This window comes from Rhinolophus ferrumequinum, chromosome 9 (assembly GCF_004115265.2).
Source record: "Rhinolophus ferrumequinum isolate MPI-CBG mRhiFer1 chromosome 9, mRhiFer1_v1.p, whole genome shotgun sequence".
NCBI lineage: Eukaryota > Metazoa > Chordata > Mammalia > Chiroptera > Rhinolophidae > Rhinolophus > Rhinolophus ferrumequinum.
The window spans coordinates 45,388,977-45,414,238 of record NC_046292.1 but is presented as its reverse complement, the minus strand read 5'-3'; the positions used below and the strand labels follow the sequence as shown (position 1 = coordinate 45,414,238).

Genomic DNA, 25,262 nt, shown 5'->3' with positions numbered 1-25,262 from the left:
TCACCTGGGCATGTGTGGCTGTGGGCAGGAGTGGGGAAAGGACCCCAAGGACTGAGTCAAATAAACTGTCAATTCTAGAAGCGGGGAGAAACCAAGAGCTTACTGGTACAGTGCTTCTTTAAGTACAAAATGCTTACAGAAAATTGAATCATCATGTTGTGAGAAATTGATTCTCATCATCTGAAGTTCTTTTGATTACATCAAGGATAAAGGGACTTTTGCTTCTGTCCATAAAGGATTAAGTTCCTTCTGTTGTAAACAACTAGAAAAATGGACACAATGCATGAAACAACAGGTAGCAAAGGATTTTGATCCCCCAAAGTAGGGAAACAAGATCTACTGGAGTTGCCCCAGTTTACTGCCAAAAGGCAGTATTCAGGACAACACTCAGGAATGGGAACCAGATAGACTCCATGAGGGGAGGAGAGAGATCAAAAGTCAGGGAGGCCAAGATGGCTAGAATTTGTGAGGCAGAGTGCCGGAAGGCGGGAGCTGCATAGGGAGAGAGCTATAGAGAGGAGAAGAGGGGTCCCCTTAGGCCTTGGTTGGAATACTAATCTACACATGCATGAGAGAGAACGCCTCAAGGCCAAGAAAGAACCACCTGGAGTTCAGACAGGGCTATGAATAGTTTTTACCCGTCAGCGTGTTAAAGTCCCATAATATCATGTTTCCCCGAAAATAAGATCTAGCCGGACAATCAGTTCTAATGCGCCTTTTGCAGCAAAAATTAATATAAGACCCGGTCTTCTTTTACTGTAATATAAGACCAGGTCTTATATTAATTTTTGCTGCAAAAGACGCATTAGAGCTGATTGTCCGGCTAGGTCTTATTTTCGGGGAAACACGGTATGCAGGCATTGAGTAGGATTCTCCAAGTAATGCCTTAACAGTGGGGGAAAATTACCCCTGCACTAACGGCTGCATTAGACCCAACCTAAGTTACCTGTGATCAGTTTGAGCCTTTCAAATCTTGTTTTCAGAACAAGAATAGTCCACTACTATTTAAAGGACTACAACAGAATCCTTCACATAACAATGTAAGTTTTACAGTGCTTGGCCTCTAATAAAAAATTATCAGACATACAAAGAAGTAGAGAAATAAAACCCATCCATAATTAGGAAAGTTAAATCAATCAGTAGAAACAGCCGCAGGAATATTAAAGATGATGGAATACTATAGTAGACAAAGATATTAAACTACTACTATAAGTCTTAAAATATGTCCTAGTATATAAACCTGGGGCAAAGTATGGACTGGGGGCCAAATTCGACCCCTGTCTGTGTTTGTAAATAAAGCTTTATTAGAAACATAGCCAAGGCCATTTCTTCATGTATTGCCTATTGCTGCTTCCAGGCTACAATGGCAAAATTGAGTAGTTGTGGCAAAGATTGGAAAGGGCTGCAAAGCCAAAGTATTTATTATCTGGTTCTTCACACCAAGAGTTTGCTGCTCCCTGAGGTAAAGGAAAACACGAACGTGGAGGGAAATGGAAGTTATAAAAAAAGACTCAAATGAAACGTCTACGGATGGGACATAAAGCATTTGAAAAGTATACTGGATGGAATTAATATGAAGATGAATCTGACCTAATGTCTATTTTCAAAGAAGCGTATTATCTGGTGGGGGCAGGCTGAATTCTTTTGACAACAAATGGGTGTGGAGAAGGGGAGTGTGGCTGGAATCAATAAAACAGAGGTTTGCAATTCCAAATTCCTGGGATTAAGGTGTGCACCAGGTTAAAATTCTCTGCCAAAGGGTTGGTAGTGCGTTGCCTGGTTCAGAAAGCGGGAGGGCAGGCAGATGGAGTTGATATTGCTCCCTATCCGAGTGGCATGGCTGATGATGGAGGGCCTGGTTTCAGCTAATTTTCAGCTTTTTGACAGCACAGGCTCTAGTTCCTCAAGCCCACACCATTATAATCGGTTACACACTTTGCTGTCTGATTTGGGGCAATGGTTCTGAGCTAAGCCACCCTCAAAAAAGCATTTTTAAAAGGTCATTACTGATTAAAACCACAAATCTCTAGCATAAGTATCTAATTTCAGGCCACCTCCATAAATGGGATAAGAGGTTTATTGCTAATGTTTAGTTATGTAGTAGTTACTGAGCCAGGAACTACACTAAAGGGTTCTACTTGGATTTTACTCATTATAGTGCTTAGAACGCTCCCAACCCCAACCCATTCTAACTCCAGAAACTGAAACAAAGCGCGCTTAAATAACTTGTCCAAGGTCACATGGTTAGTCAGTTAGGATCCAAACCTGGGCAGTGTGATGCCAAAACTCACTACTATACTGGCTCCGTTGTGAGGCATCTGTTCTAATGGCTGACAATACACCTGACAATTAATACACGAGACAGCTTAATAGGACACTGGAAAACTTTGTGAAAAGTTGAATTTCTTTTTTCCCTATTAGGGAACAAAATGGCTGAAGAAAAAACAAAATCAGATGCAGAAATTAAAACTTTTTTCATATATAATAAGACTCCATTTGCTCCTTAGGCAACTACATTTATTTAGAATCTTAACATCTTGTACATACAAACATTCAGCAGTTTTATTTTTCCTAGTTTACCTCCCTCTCTTGCTAACTCAAATTAGTGATATTGTTGCCATATGTAAATGGCCCAAATGATGATGCCAAAATGATATATGTGGCTATGAGAGAATTACTCCTTTCCCATCTTCATATGCTCTTAGCTTGCCAGTAAATTCTGATGCAAAAAAGTGTTTTTGGCAAGGCAATTATTTATTAGTCATGCAAGGAGAGACAGAATCAGTTATGAGAAGCACTCGTTCTGTCAATTTACTGCAGCAAGGAGTATAAAGCATAATATTTCCTTTATCAATAGACTTTTAGTAACATGACCTAAAAGGATAAGATGTAAAAATATACAACAACAACGATGTATTATCTCAAAACGTGTATTTAATGGCCATTCCATCAAAATCAAGCAGAATCACATTTCAAAAGTATTTTGTGTGTGTGTGTGTGTGTGTGTGTGTGTGTGTGTGTGTGTGTACTTTTAAGATGCATTTTCAAGTTTTATTTGGGCTTTATTTCTTCTTGGCTGCCTGAGGTGTTCTTGCAGATACAATTTAATACAGAATGTTCTGAGGCTGATAGCTTCTCATGAATTGAAAGACAAGATCCTAACAATATAGCATATTTTGAATATATTAGAAATTTGAAACGTCATGTGCAATTTCAGAGAACTTGAATACCAGTCATGAAAGACACTTTCCAAGTAAAATTTAGGCACTCTATACTTTGGAATAGCCACAAAATATTCCAACAAGATTTAATGCACTTTGTGATTACATCTACTCAAAGATAATTATCAATTAATATCTATACTTATTAAATAATGCTTTAAATTAGGGCCCATTACATTTTGATAATTCCTGTGAACGATTTGCAGCATTGTGTTTTAGTTAAATAATGCCAACTACTTCCATGAATAATCCTGGTACTTATCCTTCATGGTGCATTTTTTACAGAAGAACCTAAAATAGACATTGATAAGCATCTCCCCTTTTTTCCTGCTAATACCTGAATAAGAATGTCCCTACCCAACTTTAAAAGTATTATTGTATTTTCTGCTGTAGTTGCTTTGTTAGCATGCAAAACTACAGCAAATGGGAGGCTCTCTGGAGACCAGGAAACATGATTCAAGGAGCTATCACTGATTACTAGGCTCAGTTCATTTGCTCAGTCCCTTTGTGGCTAAGCACATTGCTCCATCTATGTTCCTACAGTCTGTGCTGCTAGACTGACCAGTATGGAGCAAAGGGGAAGGATACTCACATTCGTGTTACTCTACATTCCACAATCTCGTCTGACTTTAGGCAAAACTTGCTGATCTCTGTAGTGTGGTTCTGGGGTTTCCACCTCCTGGTCTGAAGAACTGAGGTGTAGGAATGATGACTGTCTACTGAGATGTCATTAACTCTAGGTGAACTTCCTGGACTTGAACATGATTTAGCATTGTTAGAATTTAGAACATGGAGGCTAATCATTCCTGTTGAGAATAAGGTGCTTTTGCTCAGTGGTATGCATTTATGTAGCTAAGAAAACAATTAGAAAAGCCTTTCAGAATTTTTAGATTACAGCCTGCAAATTGACTCATCATAATCACCAATGACTAATGTATGAAAATCTATCCAGTGAAATGAATTTGAGACTTATTTGACTGTAAGTCGTACAGAAGAGAGCACAGTAATTTCCCATAGGAGAATTTGGTATTTCATCATGGGGATCACTGGTAAATTAATTACACTGCTAATGCTTTCTGGCGTACTCGAAGAGACAATTAGCATAAGTAAATCATGAGTGAGATGACAAGTTGCTTAACATTGTTTCTGTTCATCAGATGAGATCTGAGGTTACTATTAAGCCTCCGAATGAGTAGAGATGGGGAGAGAAGGGCATAAGGAATGAGTAGTTGTTAACTTCAGTTTCAGCAAATAGAATCACAACCAGTCTTGACTAGTTGATAAACATCGATATTTAAATGCAAAGCAGATAAGACTCATTCAAGTTTTAGAAATTAACCTCACCAAGAGGTGACAGATGCTGGGAAATATTACGGAGGTGACAGCTGATTTGGGAAATTCACATGAAACCTCAGCCATCTCTCCTGGGCAGACAGGATGCGATGATAAGACTGAAGGTGGATTTTAGTTGAGGTTCCTTTTCATCCTTTCTCAGAACTTCATCTTTCTATGGATATTCTACAACAACACCTATCTTGTGATCAGGACTGGAGGCTCATGACAGCACAGATAAGATTACAGTCCCTCTCTGGCGTTTTAGAATGGCCACCGCTTGCTCATGAGTAACACCTTCTAGAGTCTCGCCATTAACAGCTAAAATTTGATCACCTCGCTTCAATCGGCCGTCATCTGCAGCTGCTCCCTACAAACAAGAAACATTCCAGTTTAATCTAGGGCGAAGCAATTAACATTCAAATAATATTCATATTATGGTGCACATATTAAAAGAGTCACTTTAAAAACTACCAAGTAAAGTTAAATTATTTCTAGATGTTTTTAAATTAAGAAAATTAAAAAAAAGTGGGATATGTTATTTGAATAACAGTTGAATAGTAACCATAATTATGCATTGTTTTAATAACATACTAGTAGAAATGTACTGACATTCACATTTCTTTTAACACAAGTAGGACGTTATTTCAATATTCAGTGCTACATGGAATTTGAGTCATATCATATCATATGCATGAATATGTAATATACAAATAAAGGCAGAACTGAATCTGTATTAGTTGCCAGTAGCATCATTATATAGGGTTCCCAGTGCATTATTAAGCTATCAGCACTGCGGTGATCTGTCAAATGTAAGTGTAGCCTCTAAATGGGTGAATTGTATGGCATGTGGATTATACCTCAATAAACTTGTTCTATATATAAGTACACAAAAGGGTAGATATCTAAAATTTTGTACTATCATATTCAAACATTTCAACTTTATTTATCCTTGATGATCTAATAGGTTTCTAAATGACTACTTTCATTATATACCCAGTCATGCATGGCTCCTCAAAATGGCACAAAGCAAGTGAAACTTGGGGTTTTTATGCTCACACTGAGTATCTAATATTCAGGATATTACTAGAAATATTTTAGATGGGTAAGGAAAGAAAAGACCTAGAAAAATACTTATAGGAGGCTTTCTCCATCTGCCAGGAGCACTATAAAAATTCCTTGAAAAATCAGTGCCATGAGCGTCCTCTAAATGATATTGAACTAGTGGGGAAACTAATTAAGGCCCACAGGCACCTAGTTCCTGATCGACTCGTTCAGAAGCTGAGCTATGAGGCACCAATACTCCAGAGATCTGTGTCCACCTGCAGATGGAGGTCCTGAGGTGGCGGGTGAATTATCTAGAATTTCAAAACAGTGAAAAGGGTGGAATTCCTGTATAAAGGTGTGAAAAATTTATTCAAAACCACATCTATACCGGGGATGGGGGCCAAAATTAAATAACTTGCCACTTTAGTCACATCATTTTTTTTTTCCTTTTAAGAAAGTGTGTTAACTGCACTAAAGAGAGGATTAAACAAGTAACTCTAATGGGTAAAATCAGAATTTCTTAGCTAACTTGACTTTATTAAATTTTACATGCTAAGAATTAAGGGCTTCAGTAAACCTCAGATTATCTGTGTAAATTGTATAATTTTAATTTTTTAAAATTTATTTTAAAAAATTAAAAAAATTTATTTATTTTAAAATAAATGAAATTTATTTATTTATTTTTAAAATTTATTTAAAAGTATCTGTGTAATTTTAATTTCTAAAAATATTTATTTATTTATTTATTTTTATTTTTTAAGGAGGGCACAGCTCACAGTGGCCCATGTGGCAGTTCAAAACTGCAAATTTGGTGTTAATCAGCACCGTGCTCTAACCAACTTGAGCTAACTGGCCACCCTGTGTAATTCGTTTTGTTTTTTTTTTTTTTGTGTGTGTGTGTGTGTGTAATTCATTTTTTAAAAGGCATGTTAGGGGGTGGCTGATTAGCTCAGTTGGTTAGAGCGCGGTGCTCTTAAGAACAATATTGCTGGTTCGATCCCCACATGGGCCACTGTGAGCTGCGCCCTCCTCAACTAGACTGAAACAACTACTTGACTTGGAGCTGAAGGGTCCTGGAAAAACACAGTTAAATAAATAAAAGTTAAAAAAAAAGGGCATATTAAGCTCTTCAAGTTTTCATTTTCAGTAATACAAAAAAGGATGATTTCCCAACTTTTGAGGATTTAGACATTATTTCAGGCATTGCCGTGCTTACTTGATTACTGACCTGTATCTCTTCTATACTATCAAAGCAGCATTCGTGGACTAAGCAGGGAAGGAAGAAATAAATTGCTCATAGTCAGACCTCCATCTGGTTTAGAAATGTGGCTTTTACCCACTTGTTGTGTCCCTACTTGGTCACTTAGCCTTCCCAGTTCTGTAAACTAGGCATCTATTATCTATCTTTCACCTGTTCTAAGGATTAAAATGTATGGCACACGGTATTTACTCAATAATGGTGGTAGTATAATAAAATAAAACTTTGGTGATGATCAAACTTATTTTTTCATATTTCACAAGCTCTGAAAAACTACTCCCTAAATTTTCAGGGATGTGAAGTCTTTAGGCTCTTCTCTTCTTGGCTTTTGGTAAAATTTGGTTGCTGAAAGGACTGAGACTTTAAGTTAGCTTTCATTTTGAAGTTTCCAACCAAACACCTGAAAGAAAATGGAAGGTCCTGACAGCCTCTTAATCAGATTAACTAAACCTTGCAAATCCTATATATCTACAGTGCCAGTGATAGTCCATTTTTCTAGAGAGGAAAGAAGACCTTGATGGGCCAAATTAATTTCCTAGTTGAGCAAGAGAATTATTAAATGAGGCTTAGGACACCAAAAAAGTCACCCTGTGGACATCTAAGATCCAGAAACCTGAAAAGACTAACATTTTAAAGAATGTATGTTCAATATTTAAAACATGGAAAACATATAGCTATAGTTTCTAGATGTTCAAAATTTCCATGGTGAGATGTTTAGCTTGGTGTCAGAATGTCTTAAAATGATTTTACCATTAAAAACAAAACTCCTTTGCTAGTTTTTTGTTTATTCATTCTTTTCAGAAAACTTATATTTGGATATATTGGTTCACTCTAACAAATAAAAAGAGAAAAAGTCATCAAATGAAATCCTAGTACAGTAAACCCTACGGAACTATCTGAATGATAATTATTATTATTTGCATTGGAATAGTCTATTCCTGAGACTGAGCAAATTAAGTAGGCCATTACCTGGGGCATTAGAATTTTTTTTGTTTTAAATTCAGAGCTTTTCATTTTCAGGTGTGCCTCACTTTACAAAGCAGATCCATTTCTTAAAAAAATTAAACATACCAAGGATATTCAATATTTACCACTATGTAACTACTTACATTGGTGCTTCCTAAATGAGCACTTTCAATGCGGACCTTTGAAAAAAGCATTTTGTGTGAGCTTCAGTCCATTCATTATTTCTACTTCTCTTGTCCCACTGTGATTTGATGGTGGTTTCTTTAAAACAAAACCCCACCAGGAATGTACGGCCGTTTCAATCTCAGCTGTGTGTTCTGGTGACCTAACAAAAGGGGCCTGGCTCTGGCCTGAGCAGTCTATGGGCATGTGTAGACAGACACAGAGGGTGCAGCCTGCTGAACTCCGGGCATCAGGTCAAAAGGCCTTAGAAGCTAACCAGTCCTCTCTCTGGATCACAGCTGACTTACCTACATGCCTAAGGTGAGCTGGTGATTATAACGTTCTGGAGGGGCTTTATGGAGGCACAGGTACAACTTGCTAAAAGGTGGGGACTAACTTTGTAGCCTTTCCACTATCCTTATCTACATCACTGGCTCTTTTAAACCAATTATAATAATGCCCTAAAGAATAATCATCACAACTACCTATGATGTCGTTTTAGGAAAAGGAGGGTCTGTAGGTGGCTTAGCCACCTTGGGAATGGTCAGACGGGGGCAGCACTGTTATCCAGAATCTTTCTAATCTGCCTTCCCCGTCCCCTTTTGCTTGTCACCAGGTCAACAGATGTGTGTTTGAGAATAACACCCACCTTAGAAAGCTTTCTGTAAAAAGCAAGTATCTATCTTATTTCTTCTTTTGAAGACCTTCAGGAAAATAAGACTAAAGCAGGCAATTGGATCAATTAATAAACCAAGGACTATGATAAAACCAATGAAGAATCAGGTTGTAATATCAATACTAAATACTTTTCAGAGATCTTCAACATTTATAATACAATTAAATTCAAACTTTAAAAATTCCAGTGAAGTTAAAAATAACTTATCTAAGAGCCATCTAAAGGTACACACACCATGACACGTGTACGAGGTTGGTCGGGCAATTAAGTTCACGCACTTTCCACCATGTGCTTACACAGTGGAAAGTTCGCGAACTTAATTGTCCAACTTCTTTGTATTAAGTAGGATGCATTGGAATATATAATTCCTGAAAAACACTATTATCTAATCTTAATCTAATTTATCTGGCAGATCCTTCAAGTACTTGGCTAAGGTGGGCAGCCATTAACATTCACCTGATCGGAGGCTTGTACAAAGCTTTCTGCCATGTTGGACCTCTAGTGTGTTACCTTTTCTTACAGGAGAAAGCCAAATCTTTGTTCTAGCCCAGAGCAATACTTCCAAGGCCAGCTTGCAAAGAGTGTGACACTGCCTCTTAAATTGTGCTGCTGAAAGAAGATACTCTTTAAAATCTGTTAGCAACTGCTTTTGTAATAGGGTCCAAAGAAAATTACACTTCTTGTGTCTCCACTATTATAAAAGAACTCTTCTTTTACTAGTCAGGTGTGGGAATTTCATATAAGATTAAATGAAATAAGCATACATGTACACATCCAGGTATAGCCCCAAATAAAGCAATCCACTTAAAAAAAAAATCTCACCTAGGTTTGATTTAAAAAAAAAAAATACAGTAAAAAGGAAAAAAATACCTTTGCAAATATAGTCTTGACATAAATTGGCAGGTCTCCATGGGGACTTCCATAACCCCCTACAATACTAAACCCCAATCCTTCAGAGCCTTTCTCCAAAGTAATAATCTTAGGTGGAGGTGTTCTGAAAACACAATGCATGCTGTTTAATTCAAGAATAGATATTGAGAAGGAATTTCATTTTAATGGAAGAACACAGATTCGAGAGAGACTTTCATACTGCGAAACAATTAAGGTCAGTTAATCAAATCAAACTCAGAGAGCAATCTAGGAACATTTTTAAATTTTCCTTATCGTGCCAGACTAATGACCAATGTCCTTGATGTTTTAGGGGTTTCTCTTTCATAAAACCAACTGTGTTTTATTTAAAAATAAAGTCATGATGCTGAAATTGTCAATATGCTTAGTTTTTAACTCTCAAGCTTACTATTTAAAGCTGAATGGAACTGTCTTTACATCCTTGAAGAATGTGCATGGAGGTAGAGAGGTGGGGCACCACTCTAGCTTAGTGTAGACCGTCAGTCTGCAGGGGGACTTCTGTCTAGAACAGGTGACAGCAGCCCAATAGCTCAGTCAACTCTGTTGTTCTTCTGCCTGAACACCCTCACACACCCACTCTACCACTTCCATCTAGGGTGGGAACTCATTCTTCAAAAGCCCCCTCCGTTGTGATGCTTCCCTGAGTCCCTTGGGAGACTTAGCCACATCCTTCTCTGAGCTCCCTTTGCACTTAGTCTCGATTTCTATCATGGCACTTGTTATATCATGTTGTGATTACTTAACCCCCTTTCTCCTGTACCATGAACCCCTTACATCTTAGCCATCTGAGTATTCCCAGCACTGTGCATTGTGCCTGTCACAAACTCAGGATCATCACTGTATGAATGAGAACTAAAATCCAGGAGAGAAGAGAGAAACCAAGGTAAAGCAAAATGGGGAAAGACAATCTGTTTCAAATGTGTCATTTAGATTTTCAAAGCTTCGTCCAGTGTGGAAGTCATCTCTCTCAGAAACAACATGTCTAAAAATTAAATTACCTGTGGGAGCTCAAGTAGTTAAATCTAAGCTTAACCAATACCAGTTTCTGATTCCTAGATGTGGTTGTCCCAAGGGTAAAAGTCTAAAGGAGCTCTGGCATCCCAGGCCCTGTCATCTTACTTGTAGGAGGAGGCTCATGTTTATAGAGTGGCAGCATCACTTGTTTTGTGGCAGCACCCATGTCCGAGAGGCAGAGACATCTGATATAAACGCAGCCATTTACATATTTAGAAAATTTTGCAAAACTGGGATATAAGCAACCTTTGAATATGCTGTTCTGTCTGACTAGAATATTCTTCCCTCTCCCCCTTCTCAGTTTTGCCTGGCTTGTTTTAGGCTTGATTTTCAGCTGGTTCCCACTGATACCAGCAGTTTGTTGATGTACTTACTGGTTGCTTAGCGCAGGCATCCATGGTAACTGCTGAATATCTATGCCATATAAATTGTTGACTGTTTGAGTGCAACTCCTGATTTTTCCAATTATTTTAAAACTCAGCTTTAGCATTGGTGCCACTAAGTCCACTCCCTGATTGAGTTATGCCCCTCTTGCATGGTTTCACAGGACCTGGTGCTTCTCTATCTCGCTCACCGAACTTAGCTTTCCTATACCATCAACTGTTTTACAACCATGCGTGTATGGGTCTGTTTTTCTACTTCTCTGGCAGTTCTTTGAGAACTGGGGCAATGTCTTCACCTATGTTTCTAAGTTTGAATCTTTGGGACCCAGCACTTCTACAGTGTTGAGCCTCAGGAAGGCACTCAATAAATATCTGCTAAAATAATGACGAATTATCCCCCGTGACTGAATGGTGATGACGTCATGAATAAGACTTTCCCTTTCATCACTTTGTGGCCTTATAAGTACTCTTATAAGTATTCTTAAAAGTAATGACTCACTGGCTAAACATGAACTTGATTCATGTTTCCTCTTTCAAACACAGCCCCCGTCTCCGAGGATATTGAAATGGGAAACTAGATGTCCAAAGCCATCTTTTTAGAGCCAGACCCTGAGGGCCACCAAATCATTAGACACATTCATAATTGTGCCTCTTCACAATCAGAGACCTATTTTTCAGGAGAAAAGGGAGGAATGCAGCTCCATTCCTTAATTGGCAACATTAGATGGAGTTTGCCTCCATTTATCTCACGTTTTCAGTTAGTTTTTTCATATAGAAGACTAGTAAAAAAAAAAAATCTCAAAATGTTAACAGTGGTTGGATTATAAGTGGCTTAAATTCTTTTAAGCTAGTGGTTCTCAACATGCCAGGAGCTGTGTAGCTGTGGAATCATAAAAAACGATGGTACATCAAAAAATGCTAAACATATACTATTCTTCCTATAAGGGTCCTGATTTTTTTTTTTAAATAAAGGGCCATTGTCACTTGAAAATGTTACACTTTCATGTACTTGTCACATTTTAATAGCATGCATTTATTACTTTCATAATGAGAAAATAGTAAAACGAACTTAGTTTAATGTTGTTTCCTCACGAAAAAACAAATTCGAAGATGTCATTGAAGTTGATGACCAGGAAAAAGTTAGAAATGGCTGTGATCATCAGATCCTTCCAATAAACCATTCAGATCAGTCAACAATCATTTATCAGGCACCTACTAGTGAACAGGCACTGGTGGTACCGAGAGAAAGAACTTTAGGCAGCATTTCCCAAAGCACGGATCCTCTGCCTATCTATAGCAAAATTTCCTTGGAGAATCCACCTATGTATAATCTCTGAGAATGGGGCCAGAGGAATTAGCATTTTTAAATATGCTCTTTATATTATTCTTATGCAATTCTCGTTGGAGAAAGTAGAATTAAGCGACTGGTTTTAATGAAGGATGCCAGCAAGTATAACAATACGATTTAGCTTAGAACACTGAGGAAGCCTGGTTCCTTGCGTAATAAAGCAGGTGTACCTGGGCTGTAAATGTGAGGTTTCTTAGGGGAGATGGCATAGGCACCATGTCAAAGTGACCAGGCACAGTGTGTGCAGGCCCTGTAACAGCAGTCTGTTAAGAACTCGTATGGTGGAACAAAGCTATGTGAAAAACAAGGAAATCCTGGTGCTTTCTTGGAGATGCTCTAAGAATGAGAAAAGGTACTGTGCATTTTCCCCCCTCCTCTCCTTTAGAGACCACACTCTAGAATCTGTAAAAGGTCTCACTGAGCTTTGCCCACACACATAATAGGCACTCTGCATCTAGAACACTCACTCTCTGTCTTCCAGATGGTGGTCAGCAGTGGGTGAACCAAGGTGGTAGCCTGTAGACAAGTTTTCAAGCTGAGTTGCTATGGCGCTTATATTGGTATCCGCTACAACCTGGAGAAAAAGTTAGAACAAGACAATCCATTGTAAGTCAAGGGAGAATTAGAGACACCATACTATACCCAATGGTCAGTTCTTAGTCCGCACCTTATTCAACCTGTCTGCAGCTGTTGACACTATGGATTTCTCTCTTAAGCTATTTCCATTTGGCTTCCATGACATGACTTTACTAGTTTCCTTTCTACCTTCTGACCATTGCTTCACTAAACCTCTAATTGTCAGAGGGCCACAGGGCTCAGTCCTTGAGCTTCTTATCTTTTCCATCTAAACATATCCCCTTAGTCATCTCAGCTTAGCTCCTCAATATAAATACCATCTATGTAATGATAATTCTTGAACCTGTACCTCCAGCACCACGTGTTAATTAACTCCAGATCAATATATCCAATCACCCATCTGGTCCCATCCCTTAAACCTACACTGAGCCCCCACCACCTCCAGTGCTCCTGTAGCCTTCATCACAGGCAAACTGCAACTTCATTCTTGCAGTTTCGGCAAACACCGTGACTAGTTTTTCTCTCACAATCCATATTCAATCCTCATAAAATTTTATTGATCCTCTCGATAAAATTATCTCTTTCTTGGAATTTTAGAATAGCCTCCTCACTGGTCTCCCTGGTTTTGCCCCTCTCCCTTTCGGTGTGTAGCAGATTATCCCACTCCTCTGCTTTAAGCCGTCCAAAGGAAACCTGATTCCCTTCGGTCACACACTGAAGTCCTTACACAGGGAAAATTGTAGGTCATCGGCTCAGTTATGTCTCCACCCTCATCTCCTATCCATCTCCTTGGTGATCACTCTGTTTCAGCCACGCTGACCTACATGCTGTTCCTCTAACATGCTAGACATCTCCACTTCAGAGCTTTGCAACTGCTGTGCCTTTTGTCTGGAAGGCTCTATATTCAGGATCTGTGGCGCTAGCTCCTTCACTTCCCTCACGTCTTTACTCTAAAGTCCCTTTCCCGGCCACTCGAACTACAATTTCCACACCAACACTTTGGCCCAACATTTCATATCCTTCTTCCCTTCTTTATGCTTCCACCTGACTACCATGACTATCTAATACACTGTGTATATTTTAACTTATTTATTATTTATCACTTTATATTCAAATGTAATAAAACAGGCAGGAAGTTTGCCTGTTTTGTTCACTACTGCATCCCTGTTAGGAAGAACACTGCTCAGCATACATAGCAGGTGTTCAATCAATATTGGGTGAATGAAAGAATGAATGAATATCTCTGATTCCCTATGATTTGCCTTGTAGATGGTCCCAAGCAAAAGTATAGTAGAATAATGATATGTAAACATTCACATTATACAGCTTTTAAAAAAATTATTTTTTTTTTCAGTTACAGTTGACATTCAATACACTTTATATATTTCTATCCTGCACAAATCATTCCAAAGCTTTCAGAAGAAATAGGGTACAGCTCTGACAATCCATACTAGGACACAGAATGGAGTTCTGGTGTTCAGTTTCTGCCACTGAAACAATGCTCTGCCTGAGTTTTAGCTTCCTCATCTGTTAAATGGGACTCAAAAACGCCAGCCTCGACTGCGTAGCCTGGAGTTGTCTTCCACCTCCACAAGTTACCAGAACTTCACCCTCAAGAGCTGCTGAGCTACTCCTGCTTCTGATCAACCATTCTTCTAGGACATAATAATCAGTGCACAAGTGCAGAGCGAAGGGACGTAGCTTGACAGCAGTTGAATTTGATTGCAGTTTCATAATAAACCAACAGAGGGCACGGCTGCCTAAATCTGTAAGCTCAGCTGCATCTGTTAATATTTAGAAAAGGAATGTGACAGGGCAGCGCTGGCCCCATACCCGGCTGGATCAGAACACATTCTAGGTGAAGCATCCTATTCTAGGGGGAAACCACTGCTAAGCGCGAGTTATATTATCTTCTGGAAATATCATCATCTAAATGACTGAACGGAGTGGGGGGATATTTAGGATAAGAGACAAAGAGGAAATGACAGATGCTCCCTGACCACAAGAGGCTGTCGTCCACTTACCACCAGCCCTTTTAACTCTCCCCCACAGCAAGTACATGAGAGTTGTTTTTGCATATGACCTTTGTAATCTTACTCACTCTTAACCTACACCATCTTCATAAACCTACTCCATTGCATCCCCATCACCAGGCCCAAACTTCTATGACCCATACTCTCTGGCTTTCCTCCTGCTGCGGCCCACTTTTCCAACTTGTTGCTACTCTACTCACCCCTTGTGGTTCGGTCCTGGGCCTACCTCCCACTTGCATACTCAGGGTCGAGGAGACAGTATAGACATCCTCATAGCTTAAAATGTCAACAATGTGCTGACAAGTCCCAGCCTCGTCATTATATCCAGCTGCCAACTTAACATCTGCATTTTAATATCTCAAGGGTTTATTAAAATTAACACAGCCAATTCCAAACTCTATCCAACAACCAAATCCCTTCAATTCATTTTCCTTTAGCTTTCCTCCTCTTAGTAAGATGGCACCTCCGGTTGCCTAATTAGAAATCCACTAGGTGTAATATTGAAAATACTTGATTGCTGGCTGGTGACTGTCCAACTGGAAAGCAGGTGAGGACGTTAAGGAGACAGGTGCTTACTCTCTGAATATCAACCTGATGACTCCCTCTCTCACCAGCCATATGTCATCTACCACCAAGTCCTCTGGAGTCGAACTCCCAATACTTCTCAAATCTGGTTCTTTTTCATCTCTATGGTGACCAACCTAACTGAATCCATCATCATCAGCTGCCCTTTAACTGTAATCCCCACTCCTCTTCTTCCAGTCTTCCTTCCACACAACAGCTGGTTATCTTTTTAAATATAAACTGGATAAAGGTACTCCCCTGCTTAAAACCTTTCAGTGGTCTCCCTTTGTACTTGGAATAATATTCAGACTCCCTGATTATACACACAAAGGTCCTCCCCTTGCTTATCATTTAATCCCACCTATTTCCTTCCTCTCCACCTCACATTCCACAGTTCTGTCTGTCTGAAATTCCTCCCCTCTCCCCTAAACCATTCGGCCTGGCGTCAACTTCAATGTCACTTTCTTTGGCTTCTCATGTTTACATTAATTTCTCCTGTTTTTCTCTCCATAGCATTCTTAAAGTATTTGTCACAAATTGTGACAATATGTATTTGTGTGAGTGTCTTTCCCGCTGCTCAATGTCAATGTGCCTGGCACATAACCATTACTTCACGAGTATTTGTGGAATGAATGAATGAATCTAAAACCTTCCTAAGGAATAGGGATTATGATACTCAATTTTCTGAATTTCCACAGAACAGAGTGAGAATGGGAGACGTTACAAGGAGATTGTTTTCAGGTTCTCTTAAGGAGAAAAAGAAAATCTAGTAATTAAGGCAGTTACAGAATGGAACGGCACATGAGCATGCCATCAAAGCAAGCATTCAAATAGAGACTCAAAATCTATGAATTTGGGATGTGGTAAAGGGATTCCTATTCTTGGTGGGAATTTGGGCATGTACTCTCAGCTGATCATGAAAACAGACCATCCATTATGGGAGTGAGGAAGAAAGTCAGTAAAATAGTTTTTCTAAGGTACCTTCAAAAGACAAGATTTGAGGACTACCTGTTCCTTTCTTTACTCACTTGTTTATTCAGCACCACAACTACTGCATATAAACTTAGCACTTACTTTATGCTAAGCATTCTTCTGAGTCCCTACAGAGGTAGGTGTCATTATTATTCCCACATTACAGACAGAAGAATCTGGAACAGACAGGTTTAAGGAACTTTACAAGGTCAGTTAAGGAGTGAAGGTTGGATTCAAATCCATGCCATTTCACTCTAGAATCTTGTGCTCTTAATCACATGTGTGGTGTGAGTGAGGCAAATCGTCCGGTGTGAGGGTACAGACCTGGTATTTGGCAGGCAGAGTTTATAGTCTAGACATGGAATGCGTAGGAGAGGCCGAGAGATAGTCCAACAGCAGTTGCAAATAGTACAGAAGATCATCATGACACGTGCTTGGCAAGGGGCGGGAAAACGTCTCTCCCCCATACTACAAAGAGAGGGCTAGGGGTGTGGGAGCTATACACCCCATGGATGTTCTAGGATGAAAGCTTTTTAACTTTTATAAAGAGAATATACTTTCAAGAGTCCATGACATCAGCCATATAAACTATGAAACCAAAGTCATAGTTGTATTTGGATAAAAATTAAAAACAATTTAAATCTAGCTAGAAATTTAAAAACACTTCTACAGCACCTTATTGCAGAAAAACTCATCTCCTTCCAAAACATGAAGGTCTGTTGTTCACCCCCAAACCCTGAAGTTAAAGAGGACTCCCAACTACTGAGACCACCTAGGATTCTTGAAGCTCTCCAGGTCCATGCCTCTTTTGTAGGAGTGAACCCAGGGACTGAACAAGAAATGTGAAGGATTTTCACAGATGGCTTGGTTTTTTACAGGAAACTGAGGACAGCAAACTCTGTTACCCTCAGATGACTTTACAGCCCCAAGGTATTTGCATGAATCTTGATCTGAGTTGACTGGTCTTCCCACGCATTGACTTGTGAAGGGATCTTGGAAGGATTTATGTGTTCAGCTGGATACAAATTCAAAGAGGTGGTCTATGAGTCTTGGCTCAGCCCTGCATCTGAAGAGCTCTCCCTCACCAACACCAGGGACTGAACAATATGGAGGTAAGGCTAGGAGATGTCTATTTCCGTGTTGTGATGGGGAAGGCAAACAGGCTAATGAAAAGTTTACTCATTTTTTTTTTTTTAAAGTCAATCTTGAATTCCTGGGTATAAATTTCTGTGGTAGGTTCTGAGGAGAGAGATGGGAGCAGAGGAAACCAAGGGAAAGCAAATGGGTTCCTTGCCGTCCAACAAAGAGGCTTGCAATCGATGTCATCTAGTGAGTAAGGCAGATGTGAACGCATGCCATTAAAAATGGAGAGAGGAGAAGGACAGGACTCCCGGGTAAGGCAGGGAGGCTTTGAGGTTTTAGATGACGAGTATTAGGTCTGTGCAACTTAAATACGTGGTTCAAAACCGTGGTATCTGGAGTCCTTGGACCCAGCTAGGGCCAGCTCCAACTCTGAAGAGCTGCAGCCCACGGCCTGGCTTTTTTACATTACACAGGTGAGCAACCTTTCCTCTCATCCCTCATCCCTGGGGACCTGGAGATGTGGCAGATGTCCTCCTTGCTTCCCACTCACCCTTCAAAACCATTAATCTAGTTCAAACCCTGTGGGTTCCTTAAGTTTACATTCCTCCTTATTGTTGCACATCGTGCTGCTATAGACACCTTGAGAGGGGTTCTTTAAGGTGGATAACTAGATGTGGAAGGGCTGGGTGATGGGTATGCCCATATGAAATTTAATAGATCTTCCTAAGTGGTCAAGTGGTTGCACCAGTTTAAACTCTTACTAGGCATTTAATGAAAGTACTTTGTTTCCTCGCATCTTCCCCGAACTTATTATAATCATACATTTAATAAGTGCCTACCTAAGGAAAGGGAGGCCACTGAGCTGAAGGAAGAGGAGGAAGAAGTCCCTTCATCTGAGGGGAGGGAGGCCCAAGAAATCCCTGTACCCGAGGAGAAGATGATGTGGGAAATGAAAGAAGAGAAGGATGGAGCCCCTCCGCTTGAGGAGGGAAAGACTTGTGAAATGAGAGCTGGGGAAGAAGTCTTAGCCTCTGAGCCTAAGGAACAGGCAGAGACCTTTGAATTAGTGGAAGAGGAAGAACCAATAAGCATGTTTCCTCCTCTAAATGTACTTCCTCCTCTCATTGTAATCCCCCCTCACTCTGTGCTTCCCTCTCTAAGAGGCTATCCATTTCAATATTCACTTCCTTCTTAAATTTTGTCTCCTCCTCAAACTGCTTTCCTGTAGGAAGGTATTTATTCTGATATGTTCTCTTGTGCCTTGGTTCTTTATGGTATTTAACAATTTAGGTTAAAAGCCAAACTACACTCGATCAGAAATGTAAGTTCTATATTAAAACAATGCATGTTTAATAAACCTTCCAGTTGAATAACAAAGCATAGGTCTTTATTGCACAAACCCTTGGATGAGTACCTTTCCTTATAAAACAGGTTGAAGGGGATTATGTTTTGGAGAATTGAGAAGTCAAAATATTTTCCAGGTAAGTGGAATAGTAGACAAAAGCTTGAGCTTCCTGCTGAGAACTTTCCTGACCTGTCGATCCTGTAAAGGAATCAGATTAGCCCTTAGATTTGTTAGGACCCAAATCTTGAAGTACAAAAATACAAATTCAGCACTCATACTGAGCCTGGATCCCAGGTCCATCGTGCAGATGTGCTGAAAACAGACAGGAAGGCTGTCAAGTTAAGGTGATCCCTGAGGAAGGTGGCATCTTAAGATGGGGGCACATTACTAAAGAAAATCAAGGAAAGCTCGCCTTGTCCCAGGCCTGGCATTTGGTGTAACTTAATGAAATAGAAAGCACATCCGCTTTAAGTTTTTATTATAATCTAGTGACACTGATTCTAGTGACATCAGAATACATTGATTTTAACGTGCCTGTTTTTAAAATATACTGGTCTGAAGTGTCAAATGTTTGAAGTAAAATAAGAAGGGGCAAAGTGACCACCAGCCACTTGGCCATCTAGTGGCACACATCTCAATTGCTACTTGGAAAACTGCTCCACTTCCAGGATTTTAAAAGGAATTTTAGCATCCTCTAACATCAAGCCTCTGTCATTATAGTGAAAGTAATAAAATACCGCTTATTTAATGCTTATCACTTGCCATCCACTATTTTTGTTAAATGTTACATCTCATTTACTTCTCACAGCAACCCTGAAAGAAAGGAGCTATGACCCCTAGTTACAGGAAACTGAAGAGTTAAGGGACAGGATTCAAAAGGTACAACCTTCTGACACGAATGCCTCCCTGTCCTATGGAACTTCCACTGGGTCTTCATTTCAACTTTCAAACCTTTAGCTCCTTGCCCTGGACGCTTCGGATGCTTGCTCTGCACATTCTATCACACACATTTTCATTTCCCAACCCCATCCATCTTCCTCCTCCACCAGAATTTTTCTGGACCGAACTGGTAACTGACGATTTGTTCTCTGTAAGTCCGTGTCCTTCAGCTTGATCAGCATGGTTCAGCAACCTACTCAATGACTCCAACACTTAGCAGGCATCTGCTCTGGGCTAGGTCCTGTCCTGAGGCACAAACACTATCCCTACCATCCCTGCTTTGGACTAATTCATGCAGAGGGGCGGAATGACCCCTAGGCACTCCCTATTCTTGGTTGAAGAATTTCTAAACAAAGAATTTCATGAGATTTAAAAAGAGGGGATGAGGGTGGGGTGAGATGGTTTATTCCAGGCATTCAGAAAAACATGTGTAAATCTTTACTCATCCCTAAATAAATAATGCCCTGCTCTAGAGGGTCTCAGGTTGGTCTTTGAACTAGCAGCATCAGCAACACCTGGGAGTTTGTTATAAATGAAAATTCTTGGATCCTACCCCAGTGCTATAGAATCAGAAGCATGGGGGGTGGGAACCAGCAATCATGTTTAACAAGCCATCCAGGTGATTCTAGAGCATGTTCAAGTTTGGGGAGCACTTCTCTCAAATGTCAAAATCTTTTCTTTACTCATTCTTAGAAAATGATCATCCTCAAAGAGAAGCCATCAGACTCATACTTCCCTGCAAAATTTCTTTTTCAGAGGTAACATCATCTTTACCTTTCCTTCTATCTCCTTTGCTCCTAACTACTCCCTCGTGCTCTATTGACTCGCCACACCAACTCTATAAGAAAGCCCTCAATTGTATTAACGATCGCCAGGGATTTATCTGCCAGTTGTAGTGACTTCTCTGCAGTTTTATTTTCTTCTGCCTCCTTGATAAGTGTGCTATTCTTGAAATTCTTTTCTCCTTTAGTGTCTATGAACTGTATTCTTGACTCCTGATTCTTTTCTATTTTTCCAGGATATTTCTTTTTCTGTACACATGATACAAAATTAAAGAGTATAGTACATGATAAAAAAGTCAACTCTCACTCCCCAGAGACACACTGAACTCTTTTCAATCCTAGACATACAAGCTAAATAATATGTTCATAAACCTATTTTGAAATTTATCATCTTGGTGATGTCTATTGAACCTCTCTTCCAATAGATGAAAATGTAGCTTTCCAAACTCTGCCATTTAACTTTTATATTAAATTCTACTTGTTTCCTATATTTCTTTAAATATTCTTATACCTCTGCAGTTCTGAAAATTTCCAACAATTTCTTCTTTTTTATTTCAACTTAAAATATCAAATATATTCCTGTATAATTAAAAAAATCAAAATGATTCTATAGTATTTAATAAAAACTGCCTCCTTCTTCCCTAACTATTGAGTCTCACTCCCTAAAAGTAATTGTTTAATCATTTTAGCTGTTTCTTCTAATATTTGCCTCCATATTTCTAAAAAGCATGCTTTTACTTCTAGCTCTTCATTTTTCACTTTTAAACATTATCTGATCATATCCTATTATAGAAGATAAAGATTTAACTCTCTTATATTTTCCTCTCCACCAACACACCTCAAACCCCATGCTACTAATATTTCATGTATCATGCTGCTTGGGTGTACTGGTTTTATTATTATGACTTGGAATGTTTATATACATGTCATTTATATTGAGCCAAATACTAAACTGTGATTACATTTCCTTTTTTTTGGTACAAGTTTACTTTCCATAAGGTTAATAATTATCTCATTTTGTTTAATTTTTAATATACTTATCATTAATGTAGCCCCAAACTTCCCTACTGATCTTAAATTTCCAATTCAGTTAAACATGAGATAATCTATCGGTTCCTTTTTATCCTCTTTATTTCAGAGGCATCTCTCTTGGAACCCTTTTCTCCTCCTACTCATATTTGGACTAGTTGTTCTCTATGCCTGCTACACAGCTGTCTTGGGACTTAGACGTTCTTTAGCATTGGGTCCACTGGCTTCCATCTTTCTGATTTTGCTCTTTTGTTGGGAGTCCACCCTGAACTCATTTGCTCAGAAACACATTGTTGAAAAAAATGTCAGGTGCCATTTGAATCCTTTGTTCTTTTGTAAGTAGCTTATGCTTATCTCCTTGAAAGTTGTAGAATGTTTATAGTTATGATTCTTGTTTTATTTATCCTGCTCACTGATTAATGGGACTGAAGCTGAATTTGTTTCATTTCTTTGTTATTTTTCCATTTTTCTTTTTGCAACTGCTATTCATTGAATATTAGATCTCCTAAATTAATCCTGTATTTTATTTTTTATCTTCCATTTTCAATCTAGGATTTACAAGAGCAGTCACTGTTTTCTACATACCGTGTTTCCCTGAAAATAAGACCTAGTTGGACAATCAGCTCTAATGTGCCTTTTGGAGAAAAAAATTAATGTAAGACTTACATAAGATCGGGTCTTACAGTAAAATAAAACCGGGTATCATATCATATATCATATCATGCCTGGTCTCATATTATAGTAAAATAAGACTGGGTCTTATATTAATTTTTGCTCCAAAAGATGCATAGAGCTGATTGTCTGGCTAAGTCTTATTTTCGGGGAAACACGGTAGTATCTTAACTAGCAGAAGGGGCTCTCTCTTCTAACCAGCAGCTAGACCCTCTTATATCAGTTTTTTTTTTTTTTTTTTGGAGTGTGTGTGTGCTCTGGAGGATGCCCTTACAGGGCCTCCCAAATGACTTTGTAGCTAGACCCTTAATTAATGCCATGATTTCAGCCTTTCTTCTGACCTCCCTACTTGCTGCTAACTACAAGCTTTTGTCCGCTTTGTCTCCACTGTTTTCATTCATTTATTCAACTAACATGTAAGAAGCATAATGTGTCAGGCAGTAGGGATGTCAACATTAAAAAGGTTAGGATGGCTTTATTTACGTAACCCTTCTGTTTCCAGCAATGAAGTCCCCCAACCATTGACAGCACATGTCCTGTGCCTGATGGACATCTCTCCACCTGGATGTCTCAAACAATAATGTTCTCTTCTCTTTCAATATACTTCTCCGAAATTTCCCAGATCAGTTAATGCTACCTCAATCCGCCCATTCTCGTATGTTTGGAAAATCTCTTAATGGACCCAGAACAAGCTTAGTGATAAAAATCCCTTATATGCTCTTTTAATCTATGCTCTTGAAAATTTTTTTTTTAGCAAAGAGCCTGGGTAACCTGATTTTGTTCAAAAAAGGATTTTATGGTAATCCCATAAGCAAAAGAGCTCAACCGGCAAATTATCAAACTATAGAAGCTAATGTAATTGGGAACATTTAAAATGACCCCTCATAGCCAAATCAATCTGCACTGATCAAAACTATAATTAGGAATAAGAAACCATTAGATTTTAAGGGCAGAAACATCTACCTCCCTACTATATCTAGAGATAGCAATGTAAACTATTGGTAGAAGCTTCCAGAAATGTTGGTTGTCTCTTCCACTTTTTTCCCCTTCTCCACCCTGCAGTCTGCTGACCCAGACCTTAACCTTCCTTGTGCAATCAGCAGTTGCTGACTGCTTTGCCTGATACACTGACGATAAGTCTCTTCCACATCATCAGACACAATTATCTGACCTTCCCTACTACACTGCCAACGGGCTGGCTCACCCGATAATAAAAATAATTACCTCATGACCAGTCAGCTGTGATCACTGTATTGCTGGTACTACTTCATGCACATTGTTTTAATGAAAGCAAATACACCATGTAACTGAAAGGCGTCTGATGCAGGACATAAGAGTTTCCTGGGCTTTGTGTCTAAAGCCTTTGGTAGCACAGATGTTCCATACCCATAAGTGTGTACAATACAACTGTCAAAATCCCAAAGGATTCCATTAAGCTTTTTGTAACACATGTTAACAAATAACACCAACTAATGTGATTAATGCAAGAGACCATTTTGAAACCAAATGTCATTTTCTTCTTAAAATATAGAAATAGGAAAAATAAGGAACTTCTTCAAAAGTATGTTCATAGTGTCAGTTTGGCTGATGTGTTAATTCTGCATGAGTGAGCCGAGTGCATTCTCATGTAAGGTACTTTGTGTAGTTACTGTTACACTTTTATATGGGCCTTCTCATTTTGTGCAGAAGGGAGCTGAACAAATTATACTGGTGTATGAAAATATCAATAATACCAGGTTTTGCTAAGAAAAATACTCTTTTTATCTTGATATGGTTATCATTTAAAATAACTTCCTCTTAAAATTCTGTATAACAAAGGGTCCAGAGATCTGAAGTTGAAGAGTTGTACTTGCAGGGCCTCTAGGGGTCAGTCTAATTTGAAGGGAAATCAAGCACAGCAAACAAGAAAAGGGAAGGATTTACAGACTGACGATGGCAGAGGGAGGGATGTGAGGTAACTATGCAAGTTTCCACTGACAGTGAGGACCAGGAGAGAGGAAGCGGACTCTACAGCCAGTCCACGTAGTGTTTTGGTTTGTGTCAATAGAAATGTGGGGACCCAAATCATTGAATAATATGTTGCCGATCATAGAAACTCCCTTGAAACCACTGACAGTATTTTTATGATTCCCTTCATATATGCAGAAAGCCACTTACTTTTTTAATGTCTGTTTTGGCACTTTAGACTTAGACCATTGAGATGTGAGAGCTAAGCCCCACAAATTGGTTCTCCCCAAAGTAATGTTTCTTTTTAATTCAAACATGACTTTAAGGCTAGAATGAACTGAGGTGCTGGCTAGCCCTCTTTCTAAGGGACTAAATGGTAGGTTTTATTTTTTTTTACCTATAAACCACGTAATACTCCCACTGCATGCTGAAGTTTGGTGATTATTACCATACATTTTGGGGGAAACTCATTAACGAAACTCTGCCAGTATGCTGCCTCTCACTCACTGCACGATATCAATCTCAGATATTTGAAGTGCTGAAAATATAAGGAGAGGTAATTATCAGCATAGCTTGTTTTTACTTCCTGGTATATTTCTCTGTGCCTCTGGACAATACTCTTGGGGATGATAGCTGATAAATAATTGTCTGCCCTGGTTGATGACTACGGTGCAGTGAGAATTTAACAATGTTAGCGATCACTTATGCTACAGGAAAAAGGGCATTGTATTTCTCCCTTTCTTAAAAGGGAGTGGAAGAAACAGCACTTGGGCAGCTCAGTAACAGTTTTTGGGTATAAGAAAAGAAATCATTTCCTATTCCTTGCAAACTCGGATTTACAAAAGAACGCTGGAAGCTAAAAGCCTTGTTGATTTATCACAGGAAGCAAAGAGTAATTTTTCTCCCCTTGTTATGCTTTCATATAATCATGCTCACTGCCTGTATGGGTGGCATTAAAGAATTTCTGAATAAAAATAATAATTTCTTGCTTTCAACCTTCATAA

General features: G+C 39.1%; 1 protein-coding gene across 4 annotated transcripts in view; it reads right to left on the bottom strand.

Annotated features, from left to right (window-relative positions):
* Positions 1-3,838: 3,838 nt before the first annotated feature.
* The window catches only part of PATJ (PATJ crumbs cell polarity complex component), a 296,757-nt gene continuing 275,333 nt past the window's right edge, over positions 3,839-25,262 (bottom strand). For 3 of the 4 annotated variants that reach the window (XM_033115510.1, XM_033115512.1, XM_033115511.1), the window contains 3 exons: positions 12,784-12,890; positions 9,533-9,656; positions 3,839-4,923 (listed from right to left, as the gene is read on the bottom strand). In XM_033115510.1, the coding sequence (XP_032971401.1) occupies positions 4,777-4,923; positions 9,533-9,656; positions 12,784-12,890 (378 nt within the window). In that variant the 3' untranslated portion in view covers positions 3,839-4,776. The remainder of the gene's footprint in view (positions 4,924-9,532; positions 9,657-12,783; positions 12,891-25,262) is intronic. The other variant, XM_033115513.1, reaches the window with a different exon arrangement.